Below are 23183 nucleotides of genomic sequence, written 5' to 3'. Positions count from 1 at the left end.
GCCTATAGTACTCATGACAAGCCAGGAACTGTTTGGCTGTTTATTACAGTCAGTACAAAAGTAACTGTACAGATTTGAGGTGTAAGAATGGAGATGAGGCAGAGGGGCCCCTAGTATCTGAGACTGCATCCCCAAGTCAGAAAAGACTCTCGTCTGGAGCCTAAAGCATGGTCCCAGTTTAGTACATCTATGTGCTTGGGTTATCTGTATGCTCCAGGATGTCTGCTAAGTGTGCTGCCCCCGTGGGGTGGGTGCGGGGGGTGCATCGGGATTCCTTGCCCAGCAGCTGGGCCTGAAGAGACCAGAAAGGAAGCTGGGACCTAGAAACGGCCAAGCACGGTGGCGAGCAGGGCCATGCGGATGTACATGCCGTTCTCAGCTTGGCGGAAGTAGGCTGCCCGGGGGTCTGAGTCCACCTCCACACTGTGAGAGAAGCAAAAGCGTTACCACCCAGCTCCTGGAGAGCCCATCCAGGCAAAGGACCCTTCCCACAGCCAGCCAAGGGTATCCTAGGACAGAGGGGCCGCATCACCTTATCTCATTGACACGAGGCATTGGGTGCATCACCACCATCTTTTTCTTGGCCCGGGTCATGATGTGGGGAGTGAGGATGAACTGACCAAAGCACTGTAAGGTAGGGACTCCATTAGAGACTTCAAAGATGGCCACAGAGAACACAACCGGGGCGCCGCACACTCACACACAGCCCGGCAACCTTGGGACCTGGAACTGTTGCGTTCTAGCCCGTGCCTCTTCCCACCCTCTTCTCCCATGGATGCCCTGCGGTCCAGCCCCAGGCCTTGTGCTCACAGCTTCATATTCCTGGACAGAGCCAAATCGTTCTTTCTGGATCCGAGTCATGTAGAGCACGTCTGTGTCAGGCAGCGCCTCCTCGATGCTTTCAAACTCCTCCTAAGGAGGGAGCTGGGTGAATGCCCTGCACAGCTCTCACCACCCAATCTTGGACTCTCTGGTGTGGACTAAGCCACCAGGATCTCACCTGCTTGGTGCCTCGGGAGGCCACAAAGTCCCGTACACTGGGTGGCATGCGCAGGCTGGGGGGTGCCACGTAGCGTAGGCTCACACGATACTGGGTGAGCAGGCAGGCCAGGGAGTGTACTGTGCGCCCATGCTTCAGGTCACCGACCATAGTGATCTAAAGGAGGCAAGCCAGTCACCAGGTGGGCTTGCAACAGGCACCCCTCCTGCCATTTTAAAGGCTGGAGCCTCCTGGACACGGCACACCCTGCCTAGAGTGCCCCCCACCCCCAACTCCAGACTCCAGTCCTCGTCACCCTCACCGTCATGCCATTGACAGTCCCCAGCTCTTCTCGAATGGTGAAGATGTCCAGCAGGGCCTGCGTGGGGTGCTCCCCAACCCCATCCCCAGCATTGATCACTGGTCTGCGGCAGTGCTTGGCTGCCAGCTGTGAAGACAGGAAACTGTGGGAGAACCACCCGGCCGCCCAATGCAGCTTGGAAGGCTCACTCTCTTGGCCTCCACTCCACGTCTCCTGGGCCCCTTGACCCACCTAGCCCAACCTAAGACTGTGTGTGGGCAGGAAGGGACATTACGTTCCTGGGATCAGCCTCGGCCACCCATCTGGGAGTACTGAGGGGACAGGCTGGCCTCACCTCCACGGCTCCAGGCTGAGGGTGTCGGAGCACAATGACATCAGCATAACAACTCATGGTCTGCACAGAGTCAGCAAGGGACTCGCCCTTTTGGACAGAGGATGTGGCTTCTGAGAAGCTGAGAACAGCGCCCCCGAGCCGGGCCATGGCTGCTGCGAAGGAGCTACTGGTGCGGGTGCTCACCTCGTAGAACATGGAGGCCATGACCTTCCCCTGGGGAAAGGACCAGCAGAAGTGGTATGTGCATGTGTGCTTCAGGAATGCACCCAGGGCAGCACTCACCTCTCACTTACACCAGAGGGTGCAGATAACCTCCCGAGACCTGCCACCGCACGACATTTCCACACTACCGTGACTCAGAGCTAAAGCCATGACTGTGTGTATAACCCCAGATTGCAAATGTCAACGGCTGCCCCGCCGCCCCCCTTCGCCATGACTAACACAATTCAGATCAGATGACCCCATATGTAGGGTCACTGCTGGGAGGAAGCCGAGTGTGCTGGTCAAGATGGCAGCACTAAGCAGGCCCATGGACCGCTGCCCACAGCGCTGACAGGGGCCATAGGAAGCAAAGCTGGCCAGCCACAGCCCTGACCTTCAGGATGTCGAGGCTCCGCTCCTTCTGTACCATCATCCGTAGCGTGTGCGCCACATTGAACAGATGAGACATCTATGAAGGATCTTAAGTCAGTCTCGCAGGTCCTGCCGCCCACACTCCAAACCCTCAAGCTCTGTGTGTCTTGTGACCCTCAGGTACCTGATCCTTAGTGAACTGCTTGACAGACAGGATGTGCTGGCCCACTAGGGAGTGCAGTAGGGGTGACATCTGGGGGTGCAGGCCAGAAGACCCTAGGTTCTGGGGTGATGCCTGTCTAGGTACTGGTGGTGCAGGGTAGCAGGGACCGTCAGGGGTTCCCATCAGCTCTGCTGTGAGAGGTGGTGCAGAAAAGAGGCTGGTCAGAAGGTTCCCCCTACTTGGATCAGACTACAGAGGCCCCCAGGTAAATATGCATCAGTGTGGGCTCACCTGGTTCCACTACCTTCCTGGGTGGCTTCTCTTTAGGTTCCTCAGCTGCAAATGACAACAGGACAGAGGTCACCTGGTGGCTATGGTGCAGTGGGCCCAAATCACAACAACCTCTGCTCCCAGTGCTTGTGTTAAAGCCACCTCAAATCACAGGTGCTACAGCAGGTTAGGGGAGGCAGGAAGGGTGCAGCATCTATGGGGAGGAACCCAGGACTCCCTGTGGTGCTGTGCTGTATGGGCCGAGTGTGCCCTCCCAGGGCCTTCCCAGCTGGCATAAAGGATCTGAGGCAGAGGAATGGCCAAGTTCACACCAACCAGCAAGTGGGATTTACCCCATGCTCTGCTGCCCCATGAGATCCCAGCTCCTGGGCGGAGGTACATAGCTGCCCACAACAGAAAAAGGCCTGTGAGAAGAGGCTACTTCCTGCTGCAGTAACTACTTCAGTAGGGTACAGTGGATCGGACAGGTGCAAGGGCAAGAGGGTGTGGCAAGAAAGGGACTTGAAAGAGAGGCTTGAGAAGAGCCCAAATCAGTTAGTTCTTGGGTAACTGGGCCCCCAACCCTAGCCTATTAAGGACACGATGTAGAACAGATCCCATCCCTCTATCAATCAGGCTATGTGGAACAGCATCTGTCCCTATACAAGTCAGTAGGAAAGAGCCTGCTCCGTGCCACAGCGACCTCTCTTACCTGGCAGACCTGGGTCAGAGGCCCGGTGGATGCGGGGTGGCAGGTGGAAGCGGCCATCAGGAAGGCCCGGGATGACTCGGCGGGGTCGCTCAGGTGTCTGCAATGGATATGGCCCAGCATGAGGAGAAGTTACTGATCCGTGTTGGCCACACACTGTCCCTTGGGAGAAGCCAGAGGTGGTCCACCCCACCCCACCTCTGCACCGTTGCAGCCTCCCCACATGCTGTCACCGCTGGCAGACACACTGGCCTGTTGGAGGTGCATACAATCTAGCAACGAGGCCTGGGCAGACACATGAACACCAGCCTTGTGATTCTCAGAGCTGGCTTCCTACACTGAAAACTAAGTCCACTTGGCAGTGGACAGGGAGGCAGGTATAGTGATTTTAACTATCAAGTGTAGCACTTCCCACCAATGGAACTGCTGCTGGAACTGCCCTAGGCCACACCCCTGGGCTGGTGGCCAGACCCAGCCTAGGGGCAGGGTAGTTACCGTGGTGATTTCGGTGGTGGCGGGAGTTGAAGGAGGGGGCTGGGGAACAACCCCCTGAGGCCACTTCCGTACATCTTGTCCATAGCCCGGGGGTACCAGCACCTGAACACGGAAGGCAAAGAGCATGAAGGAGCAGGGAGTTCACAGAGACTCGTAGAGAAGCAGACACCAGCAAGAAAGTGTCACCTGGGACACAGGGCAGTGGGACTATACTGGACAGGGATTAAGAGGTCACTTCTGAGACCCTTGGGTAGGAACCAAACACATACCTGTCCATCAATATAGGCGACCTCCCCTCGCAAGACCACACGGCGCACTGTGCCCTTCACCTTCTGTCCTTCAAATGGGGTCCAGCGGGCCTTAGAGAAGGGCATGTGGCTGGGGACTGTCCACTCATGCTCCAGATCCACCTGTCAAGGGTCAAGGGTCAAGTCACAGAGTACAGCGGTGAGGGTGGAGCTCTCACCAACCCCAGGCCCTCGACCGCTCACCTCTACATAGGTGTCCTCCTGGAGAGGCAGGTGGAAGATCCGCCGAGGGTTGTGGTGCAATCGCTGCAGCAGGTCATCTAGACTGAGGCGGCCCTCGCTCACGGCTGTCAGCAGCAGCGGCAACATGGTCTCTAGCCCCGGGAAGCCAGGTGGAGGCTTGGGCCCACACTTCTCCTCCAACGTATGGGGAGCTGTGAGAAAAACAGCTATCACTCTGGGAGGCAGGCTCAGCCACCTCATCCCAAGACTTCACTTGGAGCAACGCCATGGTCCTCTCTACCAACCCCGCGGCCTTGTTGTCCCAGCTGTCCTCTGGGGACACAGAGCCTCTCATTCCTTCTTTCCATTGGCATTTGTCAATCCCTGTGCTTAAGGACCTCAGAGCTCCGGCCTGGCTGCCGCTTTCTTCCTAGAGCTGCTGCCCCACAGCTTGAGTTGGGGCACAAGCATACTGAGGCGGGAGATGCGCGCTGGGCCCTCTCACCGTGGTCTGAGGCAAAACAGTCGATGACTGCCATATTCTCCCACAGGGCTTCCATATCCTCTCGGGACCCAAGCTCAGGACGGACCTCTCCCTTCCCAGGTCCCAGGCGTTCCAAGTCTTCCCGGTTTAGGAACAAGTGGTGAGGGGCAACCTCACAGGTCACTGGCAGCCCCTGCGCCTTTGCAGTTTTAATCAACAGGATCTGGGGAGAGAGGGCAATCCACAGGAGGTCCCCGACGTGACACACCCTGCCCTTCCGAGTCTCTATGCTTGGCATTCTTTCTCAGAACAGTGAGGGCCAAATGTGCCAAAGGTACTGCCCTTGGGCTCTCCCACCCCTTCCTGCCTCCAAGGACTTGTCAGTAACCTCTGGTCTTCCTGGGAAAGTGACAGGGGTACCAGGAGCTCTGATGCACTCTCACCTCTTCCTTCCGAGCCACATGACATATGTGCACTGGACGCTGGGTCAGCTGAGCCACCATGAGGACCGCAGCGACACTCTGCCGCTCTGCATGGGCCACAATGGGGAGGTGGGCAGGCCAGGTTTCAAAATGCTGGGGACAGAGAGAATTGATGAGAGAAAGTGCTGAGCCTTTGTCTTGCTGCACTCATCAGAGCCCAGGGTCCTCAGAAACCCCTGAAATCCTCTCTGCTGGCAGCTCAGGTAGATGAGGTCTCAAGCCGAGAGAGCGCATGTGGTGACACCCCGCTTACCTCCATCCACTGGGCCACACTGTCCAGCCGCAGCTCAGAGAAGGTCTCATTGAGGTAGAGCTTCAGGCCTGCTGCAGAGCCGGCCACAGCACCCAGAGTCCCCGAGTTGTCAGATGAGGCTCCAAGGAATAAGGCAAAGTCACAGCGGGCGCCAGCCTCTGCCAGCTAGATAGGGGACATACACACGAGGTCAGGTTTGCTGGCATCTATGCCCAGGTAAGTCAGTAAGGGACCAACACTCTGGGGTGTAGCGGCTCACCTTCTGGGCAAGGGCCAGAGCAGGAGCATCAACGATGGGGGGTCGGGTATTAGGCATAGCACAAACCATGGTGACACCCCCAGCCAAGGCAGCAGCTGTGCCTGAGGCAAAGTCCTCTTTGTGCGTCCCGCCTGGTTCCCGAAGGTGCACATGGACATCAATCAATCCTAGGAGAAAGTTGGGGGCGAGATCAGAGCTGGCGTGGGAGAAAAGCCACAGCCACTGATACACGTTCCCAATGAAGAGCACCATGGAAGAGGGAGCTCACACCAAGAGCGATTCTAGGGCCTGCACAGTTCTGTAACCCCAGGCAGACAGTCCTGCGGCAGTATTTACCACCCCAAAGGCCTCACGCACCGGGCAGGCGCACTAGCTTCTGGGAGGTCATGCAGTCAACGTGCACTTTCAAAGGAGGGGCTGGGCCGATCTGGCCTAGGGCCTGCAAGTGGGAAGCAAATCAGGACAGACTTAAGGGAAGCGTGGGTGACCCTGGGAAGTTAGGACCCATTTCTCCATAACCCACACTCTTGTTCTCCATCCACCTCCCGGCCTCTGGAGTCACCAAGCTTTACTGTGAACGCACGGCCGTCCCCTATCACCCCAGCCGGCACCTGGGGCTGTGTTACCTCCACAAAGAGTTTCGTGCACTTGATGTCGATGATGAGAGGCACAGAGAAATCAGCGGCCAGACGCCGGGTACGGTAGCCCTTGGTAACGAAGGAGGAAAGACGCCGACCCCCAGCCCCACGCATGGACAGGTTAATCACTAGCTCAAAGTGATTTTCAGCCAGCTGATCCAAGATGCTCCGTTGTGGTGGGCACTCACCATCCACAGCCTCTTCAAAGTGCCAGTCCACAGCTGTTACCTGCCAGCCCAGAACAGAGGTCAAGGCTACCATCACCCCCCAAAATGTCACTGTGCGGCCTGGTTCTGTGTGTCAACTTGACACAAGCTGGCGTATCACAGAGAAAGGAGCCTCCCTTGAGGAAATGCCTCCATGAGATCCAGCTGTAAGGAATTTTCTCAATTAGTGATTGTCTTAGTCAGGGTTTCTATTCCTGCACAAACATCATGACCAAGAAGCAAGCTGGGGAGGATTCAGCTTACATTTCCCACACTGCTGTTCATCACCAAAGGAAGTCAGGACTGGAACTCAAGCAGGTCAGGAACCAGGAGCTGATGCAGAGGCCATGGAAGGATGCTGCTTACTGGCTTGCTTCTCCTGGCTTGCTCAGCTTACTTTCTTATAGAACCCAAGACTACCAGCCCAGGGATGGCACCACCCACAAGGGGCCCCCCTGCCTTGCTCACCGAGAAAATGCCTCACAGCTGGATCTCATGGAGGCATTTCCCCAACTGAAGCTCTTTTCTCTGTGATAACTCCAGCTTGTGTCAAGTTGACACAAAACCAGCTAGTACAGTGATCAAGAGTGGGAGGACCCGATGTGGGTGGTGCCATCTCTGGGCTGGTAGTCTTGAGTTTTATAAGAGAGCAGGCTGAGCAAGCCAGGGGAAGCAAGCCAGTAAACAGTGTCTCTCCACAGCCTCTGCATCCACTCCTGCTTCCAAGTCTCTTCCCGAGTGAGTTCCTGACCTGACTTCCTTGGTGATGAACAGCAACATGGAAGGATAAGCTGAATAAACCCTTTCCTCCCAAACTTGCTTCTTGGTCATGTTTGTGCCGGAATAGAAACCCTGACTAAGACAGTCGGGAAGACCTATCTAAGCAGATCTAGCCTGAGTCCATAGGCCTGGGACAAAAGGCTGCCTCTGTTTGCTACTGGCAAGGGATAGTTCTCAACTGAAAAAGCATTTCTCCCTTGTGAGCGGAGTTAGGTCATTAATAGCAGTACGAACCCACACACATGTACACATGCACAAGACTTGGAAAGAAAGCCAAAACAAAACACAAGAACTTTTAACAGTGCAGAAGAGCCTTCGAGAAACACACCCTGTTTATTCTACCCTGGGGCAAAGGGAAAAGGAGAGGCTCCTTTGGGGCCTGCGAGACAGTGGCAAGTGACATACCTTGACCCCGTGCTCAGTGTAGAAGTCTGCCGTACCCAGGCTGGCATAGAGGCTGTAGCCCAGGCTCTCCAGCAACCGCACAGTTGGGAGCAGCTCACTTTTGTTCTGAAACCAAGCAGAGGCAAGTGAGTCCTAGCCTAGACAGCCGAAGCCGTGCGCCATGTGTCTTCCCTCCTTCCCGGGTGGCCTTGGTACCTTGTAGCTGCCAATAGTCAGCAGGATGTTCTTCTCTGGGATCTTAAAGCCAGTGCTGAGCATGGCTTTGAGGTAGGCTTCACAACGGCTCTCTCCAAAGCCGGCCACCTCTCCAGTACTGGTCATCTCTACACCCAGTACCACGTCGGCACCGGCCAAGCGTGAGAAGGAGAACTGAGGTACCTGGGGGAGCAACAGGGTAGAAGAGTCAGGAGTCGGGGCAGAAAAGGAGCCCTGTCCCCATCACACCCACACAGAAGGGCTGGCCTCTACTCTGGCTGTTTTCTGGCCCTGGAACCAGGCCCAAGGAGCTCTGCAAATCCAACAGCCTTACCATTCTTGCGATTCATTTCCAGTACCACCCCGTCTCCCAAAACACACTCTAGAAACAACACCTCCCATCTCCAAACTCCTTGTACATTTGGTTTATAATTCAGTTATGTAGGTGTATCACAGACTGTTCTATAACAAGCTATTTTTGAACCAAACTTCATTTGCCTCCTACAGGGTAAACTCTTAAGGGATGATGACCACCGTATCATCCTATGGTTGGGCAATAATGCCTTGTGTGGGTGTGTCTGTTCATTGAGCTCTCTTCCTTAGCTCAGCAGCAGCACGCTTGCCTGAGGCCATGGGTTTGAGTCTCCAGTAGCTCAAAAATATAAATTAATTAGATAAAGCAGCCACGTGTCCCACACCTTACAGAACCATCTAGTCTTTGACCCGAGCTTGTTATACCAATTAGGGGACCTGTACACCAGGCTCAAGGGCCCATCGCCCAATTTACCTTTACTCCCACGACTCCAGAGCCAGTCATGAGCCCCACGGGCTCTACTTTCTCCCCCATGATGATCCTCGTGGCCAAGGCTACTAGATCAACACCCAGTGTCTTGGACACGAAGGGGAAAGAGCGAGATACACGCACGTTGCATTCAATAACCTTCAGCTGGTCATCCTAGGGAAGGAACTTCAGGTTAGGCCTTGTGAAGCCCAGGTGTGCTGACAACCACCCTAGTGACCTGGGTGTCAGCCTCTCTCTCGACTGAGTAACCGGCCGGATGACTGTGACCAGCTCCGAAACCGCAGTGAGCTCCGGTCCTGACACTGCAGTGGGCTCTAGACATGAGCCCTTCCCAAGCTTTGCTGCCTAAGTGAGTGAGGGTAGGAGACAGTGCAGGGCTTTGTGGCAGCGGGGCCAGCAGAGAACATAGGCTTTTGTCCCTCCCTGTCGACTTATTACCTTGGCAATGAGCTGCAGATTGAAGGGCCCTGTAACCTGTAGCTCCTGGCCCACAGCATGCACAATGGCTTTGATCCGCTCCAGAGTTTTCGGGGTGATGTCTTGTGGGGGGGTCACCAGTGTGGCATCACCTGAATGCACACCTGCATTCTCCACGTGCTCAGAGATGGCAATGGCCGACACGATGCCATCACAGGCCACCGCGTCCACGTCGATCTCCTGGAGGCAGCACAGGCAGCGGGATTGTAGGACAGGGTCATTTTCTCCTCGCCCTTTGCTGAAACAGCGTTGTCAGACACAAGCCATCCCTCCCGGCCACTGTGCCTGTGACCCAGCGAGTGCACAGCCTCCCCTGGGGCTGGTGGGGAGACCCTCACCTTTGCTTCCTGAATGAATTTGGAGATGACCACGGGGTGCTCCTTAGAGACGGCGGCTGCACTGCTCAAGAAACGCTCCAGGTCCCCGTCGGTGTACGCCACATTCATAGCAGCACCACTGAGCACATAGGAGGGGCGCACTACGCAAGGGTACCCAACCGTGTGGCAGAACTGGCGAGCAGACTGCAGGGACAGGAGGGTCAGTGGAGTGCTCACACTCACCCACAAGCGACATCCACCCCACAGCTTCCTGCCAGACCCCAGCCCACCTCGAGGTCACTGAGCTCTCGCCACTGAGGCTGGCTGATACCGATGGTATCTAGGAGCCGGGAGAACTTGAATCGGTTCTCGGCTGAGTCGATGGCTTCGGGGGAGGTGCCCAGCACTCGGCACTGCTGCCGATGCAAAGCCATGGCCATGTTGTTGGGCAGCTGCCCACCCATGGACAGGATCACACCTTCGGGGTTCTCTAACTCATAGATGTCCATCACCACCTGTAGTACAGGAAAGGAACCCAAGGCAACCAAAAGGCTCAAGGAAGCTGTGTGCTTCACTCACCCTCCTTCCCCGCCCCCTGCCAAGCACCAAGGAATCTTTGACTGCCCAGCCTATCCCACTCATTCCCTAAGTACCTTGGTAGCCCTTATCCGTCTCACCTCAAAAGAGATCTCATCAAAGTAGAGTCGGTCACACATATCATAGTCGGTGCTGACTGTCTCTGGGTTGTAGTTCACCATGATGGTCTTATAACCCATCTGCCAGAGGGGGGTGAAATACATTAGGGATTAATAAGAAGCACACAGGGACTGGAGAAATGGCTCAGTGGTTAAGAGCACTGGCTGCTCTTCCAGAGGTCCTGAGTTCAATTCCCAGCAGCCACGTGGTGGCTCACAACCATCTGTAATGAGATCTGATGCCCTTTTCTGGCCTGCAGGATTACATGCAGATAGAGCACTCATACATTAGAGGAAGGACATAGAGAAGCTAAGCCAAAGTCCCCAATGCAGCCCGCCAGCCAGCCAGCCTGTTTCCCGTGAAACAGCTATAAACATAGGTAGATAACATGTTAGGGATGAGATTTTGGCAGAGAGAGAGGTTGTTTATATAGGACTTGTATTAATTCCTAATGAACAGGAAGATCCAGTATCTTTTGTGGGAGGACAGGCAAACACCACAGAGAACAGGAAAACTACCAGAGAAGAGGGCCTCTGACCTTCCGGAGCTGCTGGATGCAACCCACAGCACACCAATCAAACTCAACGCTGGAGCCAATCCGGTAGACACCAGAGCCAAGGACCAGGACGTGAGGTGCCCGAAAGTCGAGGTCATGGGTATTGCCCCAGTATGTCAGGTACAGGTAATTTGTCTGGGCTGGCCACTCAGCTGCAACTGTGTCAATCTGTTTCACCGCTGGGCAGATCCCCAGTTCCTGACGCAGCTTCCGAACAGCCAGCTCTGTGCTAAAGGAAGAGAAAGACCAGATGTGGGAATGGAGTATAGACTGACTTAGGCAAGCGCTAGGGCAGGGTTAGCAAGGAAAAATCCTAAGGGCAGATGAAGATAAGAACTTCCAAGGTTCCCTCCAACAGGCCTCCCGAGGCAAAAGCTCCCTCCCCACACCACCATCTCTGACCTCAGGACTGCGAGGGCAATTTGCTTGTCTGAGAAGCCGAGGCACTTGGCCTGGTGCAACAGGTCTTGGGGTAAAGCTTGTCCACGGTGTTGTTCCAGCAACTGGGCGTGGGTCACAATGCGCTTCATCCGGTGCAGGAACCAGCAATCAATGCGGGTGAGCTCGTAGAGGCGCTCCACAGAGTAGCCAGCCCACAGAGCGGCAGCCACCACAAAGATCCGCTTATCTGTTGGAGTCTCCAGCTCCTGTTGGGGAACAGCACAGACGCAGATGCAGTGCAGGGGTGGAAAAAAATACAGCCAGGGAAATAAGGAATGGCAAATCATGTGAACACTGCTGCCATTACTGTCAACCAGCCAAGGGGTGGTATGGAGCAGGGCCCAAGTCAGGGTGCTTTCGGAGAGGAGAGCTGCTTACCACGTCACTGACTGGCTTCACTGTATGGTCGAAGCCTACGCAGTTCTCATCGACCATGCGCAGGGCCTTTTGGAAGGCCTCCTCAAAGGACCGCCCGATGCCCATGACCTCGCCTGGAAGAATGGGATGGAGGGCAGGTAGATGTGGGGATACCTAACACACTCATGGCTGTCACTTGGATCTTTGAAAGGTTCTCAAGGCCCATGGTGGTGGTGTCTTATGATGCTTGCTTCACCGTTAAGAAACCTAAAAGCAAGCTGGGCATGGTGGTGCATGCCTAGAATCCCAGCACTCGGGAGGCAGAGGTAGGCGGATCTCTGTGAGTCTCAGGCCAGTCTGATCTACAAAGCGAGCTTCAGGACAGCTAGGGCTTGTTACAGAGAATTCCTGGCTCGAGAAACAAACAAAACGAACAAACAAACAAACAAAAAGGAAGAAGAAAGAAGCCTAAACACAATCTCTTTTCCTACCATTTCTCCAGACAGACACAGCCTGTCCTGTGAGTGTGTAAAATGGGACTGTAGATCCTGGAACTTGTTACTTAATAGCAGCAGCCCCAACTACTGATGACTGTCCAGGTGTCTGACTGGCTTTATTCACATCACGATGGTACCATCTGGAATGTTTCATCCTAGCACATTAAAAAGTCGGGATGACCAGAAAATGTACTTCTTTCTCTTTCCTGCTCCTTCATCCCCAAGACACAGTTTCTTTACCTAGCCCTAGCTGTCCTAGAATTCACTCTGTAGACCAGGCTGGCCTCAAACTCAGAAATCCACCTGCCTCTGCCTCTCAAGCGCTGGGATTAAAGGCGTGCACCACCACCAACCAGCTGCCAACTGCATTTAAAAAAAAAAAAAAATTTTAAGGCCCCATGGGTGGTATGCACCTTTGGTCCCAGCACTCAGGAGGCAGAAGCAAATGGATCTCTGTGGAGTTTAAAGCTAGCCTGGTCTACAAAGCAAGTCCCAGGACAGCCAAAGAAAGACCCTGCCTCAAAATGAATGAATGAATGAGTGAAAACAGATTTGAGGATAAGGAGATAGTCAGTGATGTATTGCCTAGAACCTGAGTTCAAGCTCCAAAACGCACACAAAAGATAGGTGTGGTGACAAAGCTTATCATCTTAGAGCTGGAGATGGCAACAAGCAGGTCCTCAGGGCACTGGCCGGCCTGCCAGCCAGCCTATCTTAAAACAGTTTCAGGCCAGGTCTTGAAAGCACTCGGGAGGCAGAGGCAGGCGGATTTCTGAGTTCGAGGCCAGCCTGGTCTACAGAGTAAGTTCGAGGACAGCCAGGGCTACACAGAGAAACCCTGTCTCAAAAAACAAAACAAAACAAAACAAAACCCAAAAAACAAAAACAAAAAAAAAGAAAAAAGAAAAAAAGGGGGGGAAGGGGAGAAAAGGGTAACAGTACCTGGTTCTGTCCTCTGGCCTTACATGCTCCCACATACCACTCCCACCCACACCCACACAGGATGGGGTTTTCTTCCTGGATTCTCCCCCTGTATATGTTTTATAGACAACTGTAGTATACATACCGGTTCTGTGCCCTCCCCCGCCCCCATCAGAAACCCTTCCCCACACGGCTATACAACCTCCTAAGCACTACAACAATTCCTGGTTTACTGCTTTTACAAAGCAAGTTCCAGGCTAGCTATGGCTATATAGTGACAGCTTGTGGGGGTGGGTGGGGGTGGGGGGGTTGCGGTCAAGAGCCTGAAGCAGGAAGACTGTAAGACTTTGGGGACAGTGTATGCAGTGTATGGCTACTTAGTGCACACCAGGCCAAACTCATCTATAAAGTGAATAGCTGGCAACACAGCTAGAGCCTGTCTCAAAAAGACAAAATCAAAATACACAAAGAAAGTTATAAAAGTTAGCAGGGAGAAGATGGCATTTCGAGAAGTCTGGGAGGAGTGAGAGACATTTCAAAGTCTCAGCTGGGAATCAACCAATCTTTCATTATCCTGTTTCCAATCCACTTACTTTAGCCACAACTTAATTATGGCTCCGCTCCCATGTTTATTATCATTTTCATATAACAGAAACTCATCTCCAGAAGGAACATCTTGGCAGTCTTGGAGGACTTCTACTAATTCTGAAACAATATCTGAGCTCAGACTTACTTGTTTAAAAGCCACTTGTGTTCTAAATGGAGACATGGTGACATGCTTATCCAAATTGGCTGGGGGCACCTGTGCCTGCTTCTCTCAGACAAAGCAACTACAGAGACACTGCAGAGCACATCAGCTGGATTCCAGCTTGCTTCACCGCTCACCATCACACAATATTCTAAACAGGCTGTGGGTGTTTTGGTTCTGTTTTTGAGGCAGTGGCTTGTGGTTATTATCTAGGCTACCATAGACTTTACTCAGTTGCCCAGGCTGGCTTTGAATTCACACTCCTGTCTCAGCTCTTTGTTAGGTAACTGTTGCTATCTTGCTCTGATCTTAACTCTGTGTTAAAAGCAAATTCCACTGTAGATACTAGAAGTTGTTGCCAGAGGAGGAGACAGGCTGAGAATGGCTAGCACCATGCTGACTTCTGGTCACTGAAAGGAGCTTGCCCGGTGACCGGAGTTCAGTTCCTAGAACTCACATAAAGGTAGAAAGAACTGACAATTTGTCCTGACTCCCACATCTGCACTGTGGTATGCACACTCCACCCTCACATATACTTTGCACACAAAGAGCAATATATTTTAAGAATTAGGGATTTATAGGGCCAGGCAGTGGCGGTGCACGCCTTTAATTCCAGCACTTGTCTCAAACCAAAACAAAACCAAAACAAATAAAAAACAAAAAATAAAGGATTTATAGGAAAGCATCAGTAACCCTTCCCCTGAAAATATTTAAACAGTGAATAAAATGTCACTGGAATTTATCAACCTAACAATGGCGCTGGAAGTGAGATGCCACGTCATGAGGATGAAGTGTCTCAAGGAAGATGAAAGACATAGTGAATGATGGGTTCACAACCAGCAAGATCTGGCTTTTGCTTTGACCCCTCACTATTCTGTAAGCCAGGTCACTTTCCTCCTGAGCCCCCCTCCCCGAAATTACATGTCTGTTAAATAAGAGAGATCAAATAACCTGATCCCAGGGACTATATTCCAACACCTGCTTCCAGATGACTTTTGTCCCCTGCTCCTAGTGAGGATAACTAACTTGAAACGTACCCATTATCTCTGAGAAAGCTCTCTCTCTCTCTCTCTCTCTCTCTCTCTCTCTCTCTCACACACACACACACACCTGCTTTCCAAGACAGTGTTTCTCTATGTAGCCTTGGCCACCCTGGAAGTGGCTCTACAAACCAGGCTACTCTCAGATTGACAGATCCACCTGCCTCTGCCTTCTGAGTGCTGGAATTCTAGGCACGGGCTGGCATGGACCACCATGTCCAGCTAATGGTCTGTATTAAAGGACCGCAGCATTAGGGAAGCTGAGGACCCCTGCTCTCCTGGTTCTAGCAGGACGCTCACCAACACTCTTCATGCAGCTCCCAATCTTCGTACTGACACGGAGGAACTTGCTGAGGTCCCAGCGAGGAATCTTTACCACGCAGTAGTCCAGGCTGGGCTCAAAGGCCGCTGTTCCTCCCGTTACAGAGTTTCTGAGCATGAACGAGTTGGGTGCCAAAAAGACAGAAGAATATATAGGGTGAGCTTGCAGTCCCTCTCACAGGTCCAGTTTTACGAATAATTTCAACTTTCCCCTCGCCTTAACACCAGGATTCCCCAAGTTATACCTGAGCTCTGGCAGGGGAATGCCCAATGCTAGCTTGGCTGCCACATAGGCTAGTGGATAGCCTGTGGCCTTACTGGCCAGGGCAGAGCTTCGGGAGAGCCTGGCATTCACTTCAATGATGTAATACTGCAAATTGGAGAACAGAGAGAATAAGTCACTGACACCTGGCCTAGAAAAGGGCTCAAAAAGGGGAGGAGAAATGATTGGGCCTCTACTAGGGATGGAGAGAGAAAAGGGCCTCTCCAAGCTCCAACCCAAACCAAACCATGACAATCCTGGCTTCACTCTAGGGTGAGCAGGGCCAAGAAACCTCTTAAGCTTGAGGCCCACAGACCAAGGTATAAAGGCCTCAGTATCAGACTCACCTGCTCAGACTCCGGGTTCAAAGCATACTGTACATTGCACTCCCCAACAATGCCCAGGTGCTGAGTGACCTTGATAGCTGTCCGTCGCAGAAGCTGGTACTCTCTGTCATTCAGTGTCTGGCTCGGAGCCACCACTATGGATTCACCAGTATGGATGCCCAGTGGGTCTAAGTTCTCCATGTTGCATACCTACAAGTGGGGTCACAGAGGTCACCAATAAAGGGGGTCAAAAGGCCCAGGAGGCTACATCCCCAGGCCCTGCTATATCTGAAGAGGGATCTCTGCTTTTCCAAAACTTCAGAACATGCAGACCACCCGTGTTTCGGCACTCACCGTTACGCAGTTGCCATAGGCGTCTCTCACCACCTCATATTCAATCTCCTTCCAGCCCTTCAGAGACTTGTCTATCAGCACCTGACTGGTATGGGCAAAAGCTGGAGCCACAAGAGCTGAGAGTTCCTCTTTGTTGGAAGCAAAGCCAGAACCAAGACCACCCAGGGCAAAGGCTGCTCGCACCAGCACAGGGTAGCCTAGTCGCTCAGCAGCTGCCTGAGCCTGCAGTGAGTGGGAGACATGAACCAACAAGTCATTTCTGGACCCAAAAGAAATAAGATTCAGAGGAAATGACATCATTCCACTTCTACCCAAACACCTAACAAACCTGTTCAAGAGAATTTGCCGCTTCACTGGGGGCGACATGCTCTCCGATCTCAGCCATCCTGGCAGCGAAGGCTCGTCGGTCCTCAGTCAGTTCAATGGTCTCCACGGGTGTACCCAAGACCCGGACCCCATATCGAGCCAGTACCCCAGCTTTGGTCAGCTCCACACCGCAGTTCAGGGCTGTTTGACCCCCAAAAGTCAGTAACACACCATCTGGGCGTTCATTACGAATTACCTGAGGCAGGAGGTAGGAGTCAAAGGCATTAGGGGAGAGTAGATCAAAGCAGCTTATAAGCGCCCAGAGTGACCAGCAAGCCCCCTTGCCCATCAAGAGGTCCCTCCCCCCAGCCCATCCTTATCTGAGCCATACCTGAGTTACGTAGTGAAGTGTTATGGGAAGGAAATAGACCTTGTCTGCCAGTCCCTGAGAGGTCTGCACTGTGGCAATGTTGGGGTTGATTAGTAATGTCTGGATGTTTTCCTCCTTTAGAGCTTTAATTGCCTAACAGGACAAAAATGGCTGGTCAGCCTCTTCTACAAAAGACAGGACTTAGGCACTTCTTCCCCTCTCTGTACTCTGCCCTCAGTAAGTGACCTCTATCCTTCCTGCCCTCAACATCTATATACCCGTAGACCCAATCCATCTCCTCCTCCTGCTCCTCAAGACTCAATGGGTCAGGTCCCAGCGGGAGGCCATTCGCCTTACCTGAGAGCCCGAGTAGTCAAATTCTCCAGCTTGGCCAATGGAGAGGCCCCCTGAGCCTAGGATTAGAACCTTTCGTGGTGGCGGGAGCCCAGAACCAGGAATGGGGAGCTCAGGGGGACAGAGGCGCTGAGCCAAGCGTTCTCTTACTGTGGATGCAAAATCATGGAGTGTCAGGGTGAGCGAATTCCAGAAGTCATCCCCATTAGACCCTCACTTCCAGGAAAGCAGAGAGGGAGAGCGCCCAGATCCCCTAACTCTGGAGTTCCTTTACACAGAAATGGCACAAACTGCCCACAGTTCATTGTCTCTCTTCTTCCCTCACATATCTAGTTTTTCAAGTATGTCTCTCTTAGACTAGTCTTGGGCTAGCCCTGTTCTTAGGTCCACATACTAGTTCTATGAAGTGGCTTACCTGTCTGGCCCCCAATGTTCCCAGCTGCAGCCTCTCTCACAGTTTCTAGAAATACATCGAAGAGCAGTTCCATATCTGAAGGGCCAGCCCGGTGCTCTGGGTGAAACTGGACACTAGAGATTGAATGACAGAACCTTTGACATCACTGCCAGAGCTACCGTTGCCTCAGAGAGGTTCAACGCTGGGCCTTGTTTTCCCATCTTCACGGTCGCTGGTCACCCCCAGCACCCCCCTGCTCACCTGAAGAACGGCATGCTGTCGTGCACTATGCCTTCATTGGAACAGTCATTGGCATTGGTGAACAGAGGAGCCCAGCCTGCTGGCAGCGAATCTGCGTCCACCGCAAACCCATGATTCTGGGACGTCAGAAAGCAGCGCCCAGTGCCCACCAGTAAACAGGGCTGGTTGTGGCCTCGGTTTCCGTATCTGGAGAATGGGGCAGAGTCACAACCCCTCTTGCCAACCTCTCCCCCTGCTACCCAAAACTCAGCTCTTTTAGATCTCATTGCTCCCGATAGCTGGATGACTGTTTCCACACCAATAACCCCTAGCTCTCAAGACACTGTTAAGCGTGGGCTCCTTCTGTTCCCACAAGCCCTACCTCATCTTGTAAGTTTTGGCCCCGATGGCTAAAGCCAACAGCTGGTGTCCAAGGCAGATTCCAAACACAGGTCGGGGATTAGGTTCAGACAAGACTCGATTCAGTGTGGACACCACACCAGGGTAAGAGGCAGGGTCACCAGGTCCATTACTTAGGAAGAGACCATCATATTCTGGAATGGGCAGAAAAGGTTGACACCCAAAGCACCACCTGTGAAGCCTGGCGGCCCGAGTTCCATCCCCAGAATCCATGGTAGGAGAGATCAGACTCCTTAAAGCTGTGCTGGGGCACGCACTTACACCCGCTACTACAATAATTAAACTTGTAAAATAAAAGCACACACCCACCCCAGACCGAGGAAGTGAAATTCCTGGTCTCTGCCTTCCTTCCTGCAACCTATCCTGACTTTTATCAGCTGTCCTGAGGGATAGCTCTTCCGCTCAGACCCAAGCCTCTCATCTGCACAGGTCCCAGATACTCACTCTGACTGTCTAACTCATGGTCCCAGGGTACCACGGTAACTTCAGCCCCAAGCTGGCAGAGACATCGGATCTGATTATACTTGAGGCCACAATCCAGAGCACAGATCCGAGGGGCACCCCCTGCATTGAATACCCGTGGAGTCTGAGGAGACAAGACCAACAGTTGGCAGCTGTGATCAGCACGTCTAACTCATGCTCACACCAAACCCCATCTTTGAAGTCCTTGAGTTTGCCCCAATTGTGGCCAGAAAAGTAACCATTGGTCTTCCACCTGCAAACATGTCCTAGTCTCTTCCTCTGTACCTTAATAGAGACCTCTGGTGCCAGGGGCCTGGCATTGGGGTCCACGAATGGCAGGGCTGACGGCTCTGTCCCTTTCTGGACCAGCTTCCCCAAAAGAGACCCTTGTTCCCGCAACTTCTTCGTCAGCTCCCGAGTGTCCACTCCTGTCAAAACAGCACCGCCTCAGATGATGGACAGTCACCAGTGAGGGTGTCCAGGAACACTCCTCCTCCTCAGACCTGATCAATCGCAACTGTTCTACAGGCAGGCATCAAAATTCTGGACCACTCTGATGAAAGGACACTGCCATGAAGTGGTCTTGCCCTAAATATGACATCCAAACTGAACCACGATCTACATAGCCCCAATTACTGAAAATAACTTCTAGAAGAAGACAAACATGGCAAACAATACTACTATAGGAGTAGGAACATAAGCTGGGCAAGGTAGTGGGAAGGCACTTTGGGAAGCTACAGGAGGCCATCCTTGGCTATTTACACATTGAGTTTGAGGCAAGCTGGGGCTATATGATACACACCCTGTCTTGAAAATCCCAAACCAAAAAAAAAAAAAAAGAGCAGACTACACAAAACTAACAGACCCCAGAAACCTCCCTGATTCTCTCCATCTATGCACTGGGTACTTTACCCAGACACCCCAGTGCTTGCTCTCGTACCTTGCAGGCCGGGGATGCCACGCTGTTGCAGCCACTCATGCAGGGTGCAGCTGGCACTCCAGTGGCTGGGCGTGGGACAGCATTCTCCCACTACAAGTCCTGCCACGTGGATCTCCGAGGATTCAAACCACTACAGAAGAAGAGACCGTGAGGAGTTAGCTCAGAGACAGCTAGCTCTCAAAGGCATGCCCCTCCACTGTCTGGCCACACAGGACAGTGTATCATTCCTACAATATCCTAAGCACTCCCTGCTTTGCAGACAGTCCCTTTACCAACTTTGCATTGTCCCACAAGAAACACTGAACATGGGCCTAGCGTGGCCAGAGAACAGAAAAATGGGGCTTTCCTTTGTTAGCATTGAGCTCCCGAATCCTCTCTCCGAACACCCCCACTTCTACATTATCTACATCATCTCCCTTCCAAGAATGAACCTTTTTCTACTTCACTGCTATGTACAATGTGTCTTGAATATGTTCTTGCACATGACAGACTAAATCCTCAAGCATTTCCTGTGTGCTCACTAGATGCAGGCCTTGTAGCAGACGCCAAGACAAAGGCACTGAACAAAGGCAGTGAGGAAAGGTAAGGTTTGTTGTCCTCACAGTGCAAACTTCCACCTCAGGTAGCCAGAAACTAACAAGGTAATATGAACAAACTCGGTAATAATTATAGGGTGTGATAAAGACAAAGTAATAAGAGATTTGCATAGAACATTAAAATAAACAAAGCCGGAGGAGCATGGTGGTGCTGCACCTTTAATTGGAACTTAGAATTGGAGACCAGTCTGGTCTAGAGAAAGTTCTAAGACAGTCAGGACTACACTGAGAAACTGTCTTGAAAAACAACACACACATATACACACAAAGACACAATAAAAAGAATAAAAAATGTCTATGCCTCAACCCCTCACCTGCAGCCCCAGCACCAGGGAAGGCAGAGGCAGGAGGGTTGAGTTTGAAAGTCTATATAAGCTGCAGCCTTCAGGGATCTGAAGGGTGTTTTGGCTGGCCCTCCCCAGGTGGAGACCCAGGTACACATCTTCAGGCAAAGCAAATGCACTGGGCTGTAGGTCTCATTCACCCTGCATCTATCAGGGGTCTCAATTTTTGACAACTTAACATATTAACCAAATTCTTAAGATATTGCCTTGTAGCCAGGAGGGGGTGGCACATGCCTATTTAATCCCAGTGCTAGGGAGGCAGAGGCAAGAGGATCTCTATTAGTTCAAAGCCAGTGAGGCCAGCCTAGTCTAGAAAATGAGCTCCAGGCAGCCAAAGCTAGACAGAGAAACCCTGTCTTGAAAAAAAAAGAGAGAGGAGCTGAAAGGGTTTGCAGCCCCTTAGGAGGAACAACAACATGAAGGAACCAATACCCCAAAAGCTCCCAGGGACTAAACCACCAATCAAAGAATACACATGGCTCCAGCTGCATAAGTAGCAGAGGATGGTCTAGTCAGTCATCAATGGGAGGAGAGGCCCTTTGTCCTGTGAAGGCTCGATGCCCCAGTGTAGGGGAATGCCAGGGCCAAGGTAGCAGGAGTAAGTGGGTTGGTGAGCAGGGGAAGGGGGGAGGGGGGGACAGGGGGTTTTGGAGGGTAAACTAGGAAAGGGGATAACATTTGAAATGTAAATAACAAAAATATCTAGTAAAAATTTTTTTAAAAAAAGAAAAAAAAAGGCAAAGAAAAAAGATTTATAAAAAAAAAAAAGGGCCGGGCGGTGGTGGTGCACACCTTTAATCCCAGCACTCGGGAGGCAGAGGCAGGTGGATTTCTGAGTTCAAGGCCAGCCTGCTCTACAAAGTGAGTTCCAGGACAGCCAGGGCTATACAGAGAAACCCTGTCTCAAAAAACAAAGCAACAACAAAAAACCAAAACAAAACAAAAACAACAACAAACACCAAAGAATTAAAGGATCTGCTTGGCACATTAACTATTATCACAGCTTGGGAGGCAAAGGCAGGTAGATCTGAGAGTTCCAGGCCAGCCAAGGTTACATAGTGAGACTTCTATAAGCCCACAGTCAGGCTTAAGCACGGTTTGTGGAATACTGCATCTAGGCTATGGTGACTTCTATTATCTTAATGGTTGTGTCGATATTAGCCTTAACTCTCAGAAGCAATAGTTTCCAGATTTCACAGAAGGGGGGCCTTACTGTGTGAGGATATTTGAGTTTATCTAAAGGTAAACACTACTGAGAAGCAAAAAATGAAACTAGGCCAAGTAAGGAGTCCAGATGGTGGCCAACATCACTGCTACAATTGGTCTTAGAAGGGGTATGACCCTTCTAGTTTCCAGTTTCTCACCGATTTATAGCAGCCTGCCTGAAACAGTGTTTCTCAACCTGTAGGTCTCGACCCCCGCCTGCCTCTCTTACAGGGGTTGCCTAAGACCTTGGGAAATAGCAGGTATTTACACTACGATTTACAACAATAGCAAAATTACAGTTATGAAGTAGCAACAATAATTTTCATATGGTTTAACGCAGTGAGTGCCGAGCTAGCCACTGTATTAAAGAATAGCAGAATTTGTAAGGACTGTTTACCCCTAGGACTCTGCTGGTCCTTCCAAGATAACTAGAAATTGCACCCCTTGCAATTTTGATAACTGCTCCCATAAACCCTTTGTCACTTTTCTTGGACCATGCTTTCACTACACACATGGCTTTCAGAGAGGGTACTTCAGCTCTCTGCCTTTCAAGGTACCTAGAAACCCTGTAACCACGGTCGCCTTAGTGTGTATAGCTGCTATCTCCAGGATGTCTAGCAGTGTCAGTGGTCACTTCACCGCTAACTTCTGATCTGAGAAGGGATGTAGTGAAAGCATTGGGTGTGACTACCTTGCTCAGGCCGAACTCGTCCTCTTCATCTGAGGGAATGCCGTAGTTGCCGATGAGAGGATACGTTAGCACTAGGATCTGAGCTTTGTAGGAAGGGTCAGTGAGGGCCTCTGGATAGCCGACCATGCCGGTCTGAAACACTGAAGAAAGACAGGGCTGAGTTCAGGCAAGGGCACCCATCGGAACACTGCCCCAAGAGCAGCAAATCCCGGAGGAGATGACTGCTTCGGTCGTGAGTGGAGAAAGGGAGTTGGGCTGGAGGTATCGACTCGGGGAGAGGAGTGTGCAGGCGGGGTGGACAGGCTAAGTAGAGTGGGATCGGCAGCCCGCCCGGGCTTGCTTACCCACTTCCCCAGCAGTCGACACAGCGGCCCCAAAGGGCCGGCCCTGCAGCACCGACCCGTCCTCCAACACCAGGGCCGCCATCGGGTCGGAGCTGAGACAGGGCAAGCACGCAGACGCGGGAGGCGCGGCGAGCCCCACTGGAACCAAGCGAACACCGCGCGCCGGAGTTGGTCCACGTGGCTCGCTGCGCGGGGCGCTGGAGAGCAGGCGGGAGCCGCAAGCCAGAGCCCTAAGCGTACTGAGCTGAAGCACGACTGCGACGGCGCAAGCAGCCGGCAACGTGAGGGGCGGGGCCGGGCACGTCAGGGGCGGGACCATGGGGTGTTTGCACAGCAGCAAACCTGGAGGCCTGAGTAACCCGACCCTCCCAAACCAGCCGGTCA

The 23183-nt window shown here is 52.5% G+C and overlaps 1 protein-coding gene across 4 annotated transcripts; it reads right to left on the bottom strand.

Moving 5' to 3' along the window:
- Positions 1–26: 26 nt before the first annotated feature.
- Cad (carbamoyl-phosphate synthetase 2, aspartate transcarbamylase, and dihydroorotase) lies at positions 27–23155 on the bottom strand. Of its 4 annotated transcripts, none has more exons than XM_021162100.3 (45): positions 22800–23155; positions 22456–22595; positions 19619–19748; positions 18964–19106; positions 18661–18802; positions 18179–18350; positions 17818–18003; positions 17578–17690; positions 17166–17311; positions 16830–16961; positions 16461–16694; positions 16133–16354; positions 15800–15988; positions 15436–15560; positions 15170–15300; positions 11685–11797; positions 11268–11512; positions 10848–11094; positions 10291–10389; positions 9904–10128; positions 9635–9817; positions 9258–9476; positions 8805–8972; positions 8018–8200; positions 7823–7927; positions 6420–6659; positions 6151–6232; positions 5794–5960; positions 5535–5699; positions 5243–5374; positions 4821–5022; positions 4337–4527; positions 4115–4255; positions 3846–3947; positions 3354–3450; positions 2995–3045; positions 2663–2707; positions 2393–2562; positions 2231–2305; positions 1636–1848; positions 1302–1427; positions 1001–1156; positions 811–912; positions 533–627; positions 27–423 (listed from the first exon to the last, which is right to left on the bottom strand). In XM_021162100.3, exons 1-45 carry the CDS (start codon positions 23116–23118, stop codon positions 321–323), a joined length of 6966 nt encoding a protein of 2321 aa, XP_021017759.2. In that variant the 5' UTR covers positions 23119–23155; the 3' UTR covers positions 27–320. The 4 variants fall into 4 exon arrangements, with proteins under 4 accessions (XP_021017759.2, XP_029333210.1, XP_021017757.2 ...); XM_029477350.2 differs by having other exon boundaries at positions 2393–2559; XM_021162098.3 differs by lacking the exon at positions 2995–3045.
- Between the last annotated feature and the right edge of the window lie 28 nt (positions 23156–23183).

This window comes from Mus caroli, unplaced genomic scaffold, assembly GCF_978045245.1.
Source record: "Mus caroli unplaced genomic scaffold, Mus_caroli_1 scaffold_4, whole genome shotgun sequence".
Classification (NCBI taxonomy): Eukaryota; Metazoa; Chordata; class Mammalia; order Rodentia; family Muridae; genus Mus; species Mus caroli.
The sequence above is the reverse complement of the archived record's forward strand: the minus strand, read 5'-3'. Positions and strand labels throughout refer to the sequence as shown.

Excerpts from the sequence above, each read along its gene's own strand:
- Cad (XM_021162100.3), bottom strand. The coding sequence starts at position 23,118 with ATGGTCCCGCCCCTGACGTGCCCGGCCCCGCCCCTCACGTTGCCGGCT. Across the intron at positions 18,351-18,660 it reads CCATGAGTTAGACAGTCAGA|AATATGATGGTCTCTTCCTA; the intron begins GTGAGTATCTGG and ends TGCCCATTCCAG. Across the intron at positions 2,306-2,392 it reads AGCAGTTCACTAAGGATCAG|ATGTCTCATCTGTTCAATGT; the intron begins GTACCTGAGGGT and ends GATCCTTCATAG.